The sequence below is a fragment of the Piliocolobus tephrosceles genome, chromosome 13 (assembly GCF_002776525.5).
Source record: "Piliocolobus tephrosceles isolate RC106 chromosome 13, ASM277652v3, whole genome shotgun sequence".
Classification (NCBI taxonomy): Eukaryota; Metazoa; Chordata; class Mammalia; order Primates; family Cercopithecidae; genus Piliocolobus; species Piliocolobus tephrosceles.
The window spans coordinates 5613051-5624186 of record NC_045446.1 but is presented as its reverse complement, the minus strand read 5'-3'; the positions used below and the strand labels follow the sequence as shown (position 1 = coordinate 5624186).

The 11136-nt window shown below is 57.6% G+C and overlaps 1 protein-coding gene across 1 annotated transcript in view; it reads right to left on the bottom strand.

Annotated features, from left to right (window-relative positions):
• Nucleotides 1-11136, bottom strand: part of LRP5 (LDL receptor related protein 5) — a 20875-nt gene that overhangs the window by 9300 nt on the left and 439 nt on the right. Inside the window, exons 2-6 of the mRNA XM_031936703.1 lie at nt 10519-10644; nt 6060-6296; nt 3381-3491; nt 1706-1942; nt 472-611 (exon numbers count right to left, since the gene is read on the bottom strand). Of these exons, the coding sequence (XP_031792563.1) occupies nt 472-611; nt 1706-1942; nt 3381-3491; nt 6060-6296; nt 10519-10644 (851 nt within the window). The remainder of the gene's footprint in view (nt 1-471; nt 612-1705; nt 1943-3380; nt 3492-6059; nt 6297-10518; nt 10645-11136) is intronic.

Below are 11136 nucleotides of genomic sequence, written 5' to 3'. Positions count from 1 at the left end.
TGCCAAAAACTCTGGGGAGGCCATGAAAATCACCCTGTTTGTCTGTCACGCACAAAACCATCCAGCTGTTTTCCAGGAAGCAGCCAGCCCTGGGTGGGAGAACGGGGTGTTTGTGGTGTTTGTGGAGGGGTCGCGTGGGGAAGCTCACAGATGGCAGACAGGCCTGGTGCAGGTGGCCCTCGACGGGCTGGGCCGTGCCGAAGAGACGGCCGCTGACGTGGCCCAACAGCCACTCTAGGAGGTGGATTTGGGTGAGATTTCGGCTCTTTCTATTTTTATGTGGTTTTCAGATTATCCACAGTCAACAATGTCATTAAAGAAGAAAGCAGAAGGGTTTGGAGAGGGAAGAAAGCAAGCACGCCTCAGAGGCGGTGGGACAGCCCCCAGGAACCTGAGAAGCTCCCCTGGCCAGCCCTGACGGTGGGAGGGGCCCCCAGCCCCGGCCCGCCCCACCCCGGCCCCACCCCTCACCGGCGGGTACAGCGTGGCCTTCGTGCTGGACGAGCTGCTGGACGACGCCCCTGTGACGTGGTTGCGGTCGTAGAGGGGCACCCCGCCCCGGCCCCCCATCAGGCTCACGGAGCTCATCATGGACTTTCCACACGCGATGCCTGGCAGGGAAGGGACAGGGGTTCAGGTGGCTTTGAGGCTCTGCCAAGCCACTCCACAGACACAGGGCGCTCTCCTCGGCTCCCGCTACCCACGAGACCCAGACTAGGACGGTGTGTCCTGTTGCAGATGTGCCCCACTCCCTGAGCCGCAGCCGAAGGCCTTTCTGGCCACTACTAGGGTGAGCTCTCCGGGGCTCATCTGTGAAACAGGAGACACATGGCACCTCCCCCAAGGGGCCTGCGGCTGGGACTGGGAACCCAGGAGGGGCAGCGTAGAGCCCACCAGGAACAGACAGGGCCCTGGTCTCTGGGGGCTGCTGCGACTGTGACGGTACCACCACTGCGGACTTCCAGGAGCTCTTGAGAAGCCCGATAACCCCCGCTCCCCAGAGAGAATCAGGTTCCATCTATACCCCGCCATCCAACAGGCTCCCAGTGAGGCTGGCTTGGGGTGACAGTGGGACAGGACAGGGGAGAGGGAACTCAGGGCTGGGCGGGCAGAGGCAATCCTCAAGGTGGCCTGGAGCTGTGGGGGCACCTGCAGACCTCACAGGGCCTCTACCTTAGACGTACCATGGTCGCCCCGCATTGTACTGTACAAACCAGCGTGGTGCGGCTCTGCAGTGAGGCTGCCCCGCCATCCACAAACACAGCCTGCGCTCCTGGGCCACGCAGGAATTGTAACTGCTCAGCCACAAGTCCTGACTGCACTCAAGACAAAGCTGCTGTATGGTACAGAGCGACTCCTTCAGCTCCAGAGAGAGCCCAGCTGCCCCCACATTCATTTCTAGGGGACATGAGGATTTGTGGACAACATAGCATATGTCCTATGGAATATGAAGGTCAAGTCCAAGGAGCTTCCTCCATACCTACAGTGCCAAAGGGCAGGTTGCTACCGCCATGCAGGCCTCTGTCTTGAAGGATTCTGATGCCAAGCACAGGCTCAGCGGGAAAGCCTGAATGCTGTGATCGATTAGCAATGTCTGCCACGTGCACCAGAGGGCCCAGGGTAACACAGCCCTGCTCCACTCCCCAAAGCTGCCCAGACTACTCTCCTGCCTCCTCCAGGTTGTTCCGTATCTCAGGCTCCTTACCTGTGAAGGGGCCATGCTGGGAACCGCCTGGGGCTATGAAATTGAGGGGCACGTGTGGGGTCCCGCTGACATACTCATGTGGGAAGGGCCCGTTGGCCCCCGCGTAGCGCTGGCACACCACGCGCTGGCACACAAAATAGACACCACCCATGACGAAGAGGGAGAGGATGATGCCAATGACGGGCCCGATGGCACTGCTGTGGGCCGGGCTGTCGTCTGAGGGCGGCTTGGTGATTTCTGCCAGACAGAAAGAGGTGGCCAACATTAACCCCAAGGGAATGGCCCTCCTTGAGGACAGACACTGTGCACCCTGAAGGGGCTGGCTTTGCCACTGGTGGAGGGTGGGGAGAAAGTGGGGTAGCTGGGAGGCTAGGCCTGGGGAGCCTGGCCAACCTTAGGGCAACGCCTACACAGCGTGCCCTCCTCCTGCTCCTCCGACCCCGGCCCCTGTCTGACTCCCCACAGCCCTCAACACATCCCTGCCAAGGCAGCCTGGTATTCAGTCCTTCGCCCAGGGCCCTCAGTGGTGGCGGAAGTGAGCGCACCCTGGCCAGCCCGGGTGATGTTGGTGAAAGAGCAAAGCCAGGTAGCCCCTGGTGTCACCCACCAGGCCACGGAAGGGGCAGGGCAGGGTCGGCTGGGTGGGCTCCTTGGGCCCACTCCACTATCAAGGCTGCCCATGGGGAGGTTTCCAGGCTCCACACCCAACTTTGGCGAAAGCCACATTCACTCTCCCACAGGGCTGGCCCAGCGATCCCGAGGGCGTCGGTGCTGTCAGAGGAATGGGAGGAAGCGTCCGGGCTCTGGCGGCGAGGCCTGGCTGCGCATCAATAGCGCCCTCACAGCTGTGGCCCACGGCCATGCTGGAGGCCCAGGCACAGGCCTGTCAGACTGGGAACTTGCCCAGCAGAGGAGGCGACCCTTGGTGGCCCCCACCACTGCCTTCAGGCCCCAAGCCTGACCTGGCATGAAGGTGCCAAAGGACACAGGGAGTCCCTTGAGGAAGCCCCTTCCTCCCCCCACAGACTTCTCTCCCCACGGCAGCCGGAAGAGAAGAGCTCTCAGCCCAGGCCCCTCTGCAGCAGTGTGGCCATCCCAGACACAGTGACTCATTCCTACTTCCTATCTGAACTCAGCTCCCTTCCTGCCTGAATCAGACAACCTTTCAGGAGCCACTGCCTCCAGGAAGCCTTCCCTGACTGCCTTGGCCTCCTATCCCCAGGCTCTATATCCGTGACTGTACGGGTCATGCTATTTGAGGAGCGTTTGGGACGTTGTTATGTACACGGGTGTGCACATGACACGCGTGCATATATGAACATCGCTCCTCCTCAGCCAGGCAGTAAGCTGCCAGGGAACAGGATCACTGCAGCCCTCAGGGGTAATCCTACTGACTGACAGACACTGCTGAGCAAGGTCCCGTGGGTGGGTGCGTGCTGCAGGCACCTGGGCACGGTCAGCCCGACCCGCCGATGCGGACTCTGTAGCCACCGAGCCCATAGCTCGGTCTGTCCTCCTGGCTGCTGCCCTGGGAAAGGCTTCCCTGCCTCCCAGCTGCCTAAGTCTCCCACACAGCCCCCGGCCTCGCTGGAAAGGCACGTCTTCTCCCCTGGACCCCACGCTCCTCGGGGAACCCAGCCCGGACACCCCCTCCCTATGCCAGAAGCTGGCTCACCACACATGAGCTCGTCGGAGCCGTCGACGCAGTCAGGGAAGGAGTCGCACTGCTGCCTGATGAGGACACACTGGCCGCTGGCACACCGAAACTGGTTGGGCAGGCAGATGGCTGCAAGGAGAGGCCACATACTCAGAGAGGCTGGAGGGTGCCCCCCGGCCCACCATGCGGGGCCCAGCCACCAAGGTCTGGTCTCTGAACAGAGAGCAGACAGATGGGATCCTTTCTAGGACCAGCGGGGAGTGGTCTAGTGCAGTCTCCACCCTCCCTCGATGACCCTGTGGCAAGGCCTATGCCACGTAGTGGGGGGACTGCCAGGGCTGAGACTCAACGCACCTCCTGCCCGTCCCCCAGGGGGTATTTGTCAGGTGCCTACTGCGGGGAGGTCTGCACCAGGCAACCCCACCCCAGGAGCCAGAGCCGGCATGACAGCCTGTCACCAGCACTGCGGGGCACACAGGAGGAGAAGCTAGAGTGGAACGAGGGGGTTGAGACGGTTCCAATGTCTGCTCCTCCAAATCTCAACTGAAATGTGACACTCACTGGGCGCAGTGACTCACACCTGTCATCCCAGCACTTTGAGTGGCCGAGGCAGGTGGGTCACAAGGTCAGGAGTTTGAGACCAGCCTGGCCAACACGGTGAAACCCCATCTCCATTGAAAATACAAAAATTAGCCGGGCATGGTGGTGGGCATCTGTAACCCCAGCTACTCGGGAGGCTGAGGCAGAAGAATCGCTTGAACCCAGGAGGTGGAGGTTGCAGTGAGCCGAGGTCGCGCCACTGCACTCCAGCCTGGGCAACAAGATGAGATTCTGTCTCAAACAATAAATAAAATAAAATAAAGTAAAATAAGATAAAATAAAATAAATAAAATAAAATGTGACCCCAAGGTTGGAGGTAGGGCCTGGTGGGCAGTGTGTGGGTTGTGGGAGCAGATGCCTGATGAATGGCTTGGTGCCCTCTCCGCAGTAGCGAGTGGGCTCTCACTGTGAGTTCACATAGGAGCCGGTTATTTAAAGGAGCCTGGCATCTCCTCTCAAGGTGAGGGCAACAGGGAGAGGCTTCTCTCTCTCTCTCTCTGTTGCTCCCTCTCTCACCGTGTGATGCACCCGCTCCCGCTTCGCCCTCCACCATGAGTCAAAGCTTCCTCAGCCCTCACTAGAAGCTGGGCAGATGCGGGTGTCACACTGGTACCACCTGCCGAACCGTGAGCCAGACAGGCCTCTTCCCCTCAAATCTACCCGGCCTCAGGTCTCCTTCAGAGCAATGCAAATGGACACACACAGGGACAATTCTAACCATGGTTCCTGCAAGCTGGGCCAGGGTGCACAGCAGGGCTGGGGAAGCTCTGTCAAGGGCCAGACGTGAGGTCTGGGACTTTGAAGGCTTGTAGGTGTCCAGTATAACCACTCAGTTCTCCTGCTTTTGGCATGCAAGCAGCCACAGACATTGTGTAAATGAATGAATGGGCATGGCTATGCGCCAAGAAAACTTCATTTATAAAAATAGGTGGCAGGCTGGATTTGGCCCCTGGGCCCTTAGTTTACCAGCCCCTAGTCCACAGCCTCCATCAAATTATCAAATGGTCAATGAGCTGGAAGGACTTAACCACTGTGCCTTTACAGAAAAACATGCAGAGAGGCTACTCCCAGGCCCTCATCTTCTACAAATGTCTGCTCTTTGTGAATGAGGACGTAGACAGTGGCCAGCCCGCATGTGAATTACCTAACAGAGCCGGCGGCTCTGGGAGACGGAGGGCATCAGAGCTCCTCAGCAGTCCTGGGCTCGTCCGTGGTGCTGACAACACGTGGCAGGCAACCAACCAAGCAGGTCATTCACAAAAGGAAAACTCAGGCCAGGCATGGTGGCTCACGCCTGTCATCCCAGCACTTTGGGAGGCCGAGGCAGGTGGATCATCTGAGGTCAGGAGTTCGAGACCAGACTGGCCAACATGGTGAAACCCCGTCTCTACTAAAAATACAAAAATTAGCTGGGCACGGTGGCAGGTGCCTGTAGTCCCAGCTACTCGGGAGGCTGAGGCAGGAGAATCGCTTGAACCCCGGAGGCAGAGGTTGCAGTGAGCCGAGATTACACCAGGACACTCCAGTCTGGGTGACAGAGCAAGTCTCTGTCTAAAAAAAAAAAAAAAAAAAAAAAGGAAGGAAAACTCAGAGGGGACACAGAAGAGATTTGATTTGTTTCACTATCAAGATCTAAAGGAAGATCCTGCTAGTCAGAGAGGGCCCGGGATGCCTGAGCAAATCTCTTGATAACTCCTGATTCTCAGGTTGATAGAAACCACGCAGGCTTCAGCACTACCCCACAGACTGCTCAGCGGAGAAATCGCTGTCTTTTGGGAGGGATTGACCAGGGTGTGAGCCATGGACCTCTGCCGCCCACCCTTGAATGTGTCTCAGGTTCCTGTGAAACTCCTGACCTAATGCAGGAAGATGAGACAGACCCTCACAGTCTGTCTTCAAGCCACACTACCTGGTGGGACAGGACGGGTGGGACTGCAGAGTTTTCCTTGTTGGGCCTAAGAGACAGACTTGGCGATCTCCCTGCAAGCAAAAGTTTTTCAGAGCCCCTACTCCTGTGAGGCCGGAGGCAGCCCCAAGCTCCGTATCCCGGAAGGCAGGGCCAGGGTCTTGGCAGAGCCTTGACGGGGAGGGCCTCACCGTCACAGTCCGCCTCGTCTGAGCGGTCCTGACAGTCGGCCTCGCCATCGCAGCGCAGGCGCAGGTCCACACACTGGCCCCGCGCACAGGGGAACTGGGCGGCGGAGCACACAGGGCAGCCCTCCTCGTCGCTCTGGTCGTCGCACTCGGGAAAGCCGTCACAGCGCCAGGCCCCGGGGATACAGTCGATCTCCCCCGTGGCACATGCAAACTGGTCTGGGGAGCAGGTGGGCGGCTCTGGGGGAGGGACAGAGGAGAGCATCACACGCAGCCCCGCCCAGCAAAACCAAGGCAATAGCGTAACTGGGCTTCAAAGCAGAAGTCTATAGGGACTCAGCAAGGACTCCGCATCCCACGCGCACATCCTCCATCGCTGCGGCTCCTGGGCGCCGCCCCACCTCCAGCCCCAACCCAGAATAGAGGCGGGGAGAATACACATTCCCTGCAAGAAGACACGCATCCGTCTGTTTTGCAGTGCAGAAGGGAAAGGGAGCTGACTAGGAATCAGAGCTTTAAGAAGCAGGCGCTACACCAAATACAGCAGAAACACTCCAGGTGGGAAATTCGGCCCGGACTGGAGCAGTCCTTCCTCCTTCCCGCAACACACATCTGCTCAGCCACGCCTGAGTGCCCACTGTGCCCTCCTTGGGACCAGAGTGGCAGAAAGCAGGTGGTCAGCAGCCACACCTGCCACGGGTGTGGGACTGCCACAGAAGCAGGGTCAGGCCTCTGTGGTGGCCGGTGTGCCCACAGCCAGGCGGGAGCTGGCAGAGGACCAGTCAGCACGTCCCAGGCGCCTGCAGAAGATGGGAGAAGGCACAGGCAGGAGGGCCAAGGACATCTCCAGGGAGGGCGGTGAAGGGGACGAGGGAGAGGGTCATCGGAGGGTGGAGGGTGGTGAAGGGGAGGAGGGAGAGGGTCATCGGAGGGTGGAGGCCACTTCCTACAGGTGACCATGGAGGCCATCCTGCCCCTCGGGGCTCCACGTCCTCAGTGTGGGCTGGGCATGCAGCAGCACTCAGGGAACAGCAGAGTCCCAGGGGCTGGGGACACACAAATGCGGGGGCACTGGCACAGAGAAGCCAGAGGAGCCCTTGGCTTCGAGGCGGCCCCTCATTTCCTAGGACTCCTCCCTCCCGCTTTGTGCAGAAAATCACAGAAAACAGAGGCCGGCCTCAGGAGGGGATGCTGGGAAATTGGCCCAGGCCTCATTGAAAGGTAAGCAAAGCCCCTGTCAAGCTGAAATCTGATCAAGGAAAAAAGCATGGGTTTCAAGTTGTCACGCTGCACGCAAGCCTTTGGATGTTTGGAACCCCCAGGCCTTCCCCATGACTGCTGGGCTCACCTGAGTGACAGGGACTTTGGCATAAGGGAGGGGGCCTGATCAAAGATGAGAGCTCTCGGGAAATAAAAGGAAGCGGCTGGCCCCGCTGGGCTCAGCCATGGGAGGACACGCCAGAGTCAGCCCACGGTGGCTGAGAGGAGCCAATGACAGATGTCTGCAAGCTGTGCCTGGCCATGGGGGACACGGGGGGCCAGTGGCTGGAGGGTGAGGGCAGTACAGGGCAGACCCGACATGGAGCCCAAGCCTCCCTCAGCAGCTGTGAAATCAAGAGCCTCTCAGCCTCCCAAAGCCTCCGACCTCGACTCTGAATCAGAAGCAGCCGCTGGGCACCACAAGCTCCTGTGAGCTCCAGCTGGGACACTGCGGCCAGAGCCAGGGGTGCGCCCGGCTCAGGGAAGGGCTGAATGGGGATGATGGTGGCACTGCTGAAGCAACTCTGGCTGCCCCTTGCCTGGCCTGGCTCCTGCCACTATCAAAGGGTCCATGTCTGAGACCTCCGTGAGCCCCTGTCCTTCTGTGATCTCCCCAAAGAGGCCACCAGAGAATGACAAGCACCTGTGTGATAAATATATGTCTCTTGAGCCGTGAGGAAGGGGTCCTGAGTCCCCAAACCGGGAGGGCCAGGGCCCGGGCCAAGGGGCGGTGGACGGAAGGGCATGGCCTCTGGCATGGGGACGGAAGGGCATGGCCTCTGGCATGGGGAGGCCCAAGGCTGCAGTTGGTGCAGCGTTCTGAAGGCCCCGTCTCTTGCCCAGGGCAATTTGGGCATCAGTGGGAGGTGCACAGACACCCTCGGGTTGCAAATCCACCCGAACTTTTGGGCTGTAACTTGGAGAAAAGCTGCCAGGAAGCTCAGGAGGCGGACAGCCACAAAACTGTCCCCTCTGCTTGTGGCCAAACTCGAGGTGTGAGGCAGCACCCCGCGGTCCTACTCCCTGAGCTCCTGGGCCGGGGCCAGTCTCTCCAGGAACAAGACAAGCTGCTAAACAGAACCAGCACTCTGGGCGTGGTGGCTCACGCCTGTAATCCCAGCACTTTGGGAGGCTGAGGTGGGCAGATCACCTGAGGTCAGGAGTTCAAGACCATCCTGGCCAACATGGTGAAACCCCATCTCTACTGAAAATACAAAAATTGGTCACGTGTGGTGGCGGGAGCCAGTCATCCCAGCTACTTGGGAGGGTAAGGCAGGAAAATCGCTTGAACCCAGGAGGTAGAGGTTGCAGTGAGCCAAGATCACACCATTGCAGCCCGCGTGACAAAAGTGAGACTCCATTTCAAAAAAAAGAAAAATACAAGGTGCAGAGCCAGCGTGTGCTGCTGTCTGCTGTGTGTAGGATGAAGCTGAGCCCCCAGGAGCTCCCACGGGAGAAGGGGAGCCGAGCAGAGCACAGAACCAACAGGATCCAAGGCCACCTGGAGGCACGGGGTATAGGACAGAAAGCCCTGGACAGGCTTCACTGTGGTGAGGATTCAGATGGTCACTTTATTACTAATGCCACGCCCACGGCATAGCAGCTGGCATTCCTGTACATCACGTGTCAGAGCCCAGGTGGAGTGCCCTGTTACTTCATGCCCATGACAGCCTGCCAGGCTAAGTGCTCTCAATTTCAGAGGAGGAAGTGGAGGCTCAGAGTGGGTCAGGCACCAGCCAGGGTCACTCAAAACTGGGAAGTGGCAGAGCCAGGATTTGAACCCTGGCCTCTTTGGCCCTAAAGCCCATGTTCTTCACTACCCCACTCTCCCACCAGTAGCACCAGGAAGCCCTAGCGGGAAAAGAGGATCAAGGGTAGAAGGAGAGAAAAAGATAGAACTACTAGGATAAATAAACAAATCCACCATTAGAGTTGGAGACTCCACACCCCTGTCAATAACTGACAGCACGAGCAGGCGGTCAGGAAGGAAGATATAGATGACCTGATGAGCACTATCCATCAACTGGATCTAACTGATGCTTCTAGAACACTCCACCCAACAACAGCAGAATCCACATTCTTTTCAAGAGTACACAGAACATTCACCAAGATAAACCACATGATGCTGGGTGATAAAACACACCTAATGGCCAGGTGCGGTGGCTCAGGCCTGTAATCCCAGCACTTCGGGAGGCCGAGGTTGGTGGAACACGAGGTCAGGAGTCTGAGACCAGTCTGACCAACATGGTGAAACCCCGTCTCTACTAAAAATACAAAAATTAGCTGGGTGTGGTGGCGTGCACCTGTAATCCCAGCTACTTAGGAGGCTGAGGCAAGAGGATCACTTGAACCTGGGAGGCAGTGGTTGCAGTGAGCCAAGATCGTGCCATTGCACTCCAGTCTGGGTGACAGAGTGAGACACTGTACCAAAAACAGAACAAACACACACAAAAAAAACAACAAAAACACCACACCCAACACATTTAAAATAGAAATCATACAAAATAAGCTCTCAGACTACAGTGGAATTAAATTAGCAATTGGTTGCAGAGAGACAGCCGGAAAAGCCCCAACTCTTTAGAAACTAAGCAACACTTCTGGCCGGGCGTGGTGGCTCAAGCCTGTAATCCCAGCACTTTGGGAGGCCGAGACGGGCGGATCACGAGGTCAGGAGATCGAGACCATCCTGGCTAACACAGTGAAACCCCGTCTCTACTCAAAAATACAAAAAAACTAGCCGGGTGAGGTGGCGGGAGCCTATAGTCCCAGCTACTCGGGAGGCTGAGGCAGGAGAATGGCATAAACTCGGGAGGCAGAGCTTGCAGTGAGCTGAGATCCAGCCACTGTACTACAGCCTGGGCGATAGAGCGAGACTCCGTCTCAAAAAAAAAGAAACTAAGCAGTACTGCTAAATAACACATGAGCCAGACATGTCATCTCAGAAGTGTAAAAATATTCAAACTACCTGAAAATGAAAATATAACAAAATTTGTGAGATGCAGGAAATGCAGTACTTAGAGGAAAATTCATAGCACTGAATGCACATACTAGAAAAGAAAAGAGGACAAAGGAAGAGACAAGCAGCTTTGGAAACTGGATGCCACAGGGACTGTGATTTTAAAAGGATGCCAGGCAGCAACCTGGCAGGCAGAGAATCAGGTACCTGTCCATCACCCCAACAGAGCACCCAGGTCACACCTACCTCCACAGGTCAGCAGGTTCTGCAGGAGCACGAGGTGGACCGGGCATGAGCACCGTGGTGTCCCATCACCCTTGGCAATACAGATGTGGGAGCAGCCACCATTGTCACGGGCACATGGGTGGGCTGCTGCAAGGACAAAACAAGGCAAACGGAGGTCAGGCTCTGCCTCTCACCTCAGAACCATAGCCTGGAGGGTAGGGGCCAAATGAGAACTCAGGAGAACTGGCCTTCCCGCAGGTCCCGTCTCTCTGGGAGGATCTTCCCACTTATTCTTCTTGGCAGCCTACGGAGTCTTCCTACTGACATGGAAATTGACACACAAATGGAGGCTAGGAACAGTTACAGAACTTGCTTGACATCACAGGCCAGCCTGTCGGCACCAGTCCTTACTATGCCCATGACCATCACTCTGAACTGCCCACTTGTCTCTCCTCCTCATCTACTTACTTTGAGACAGGGCCTCACTCCGTTGCCCCGCCTGGAGGGCAGTGGTGCGATCATGGCTCACTGTAGCCTTGATCTCTATGGGTCAAACAGCCCTCCTGCCTCAGCCTCCTGAGTGGCTGGGACTACAGGCATGTACCACCATGCCTGGCTTTTTTTTTTTTTTTTTTTTGA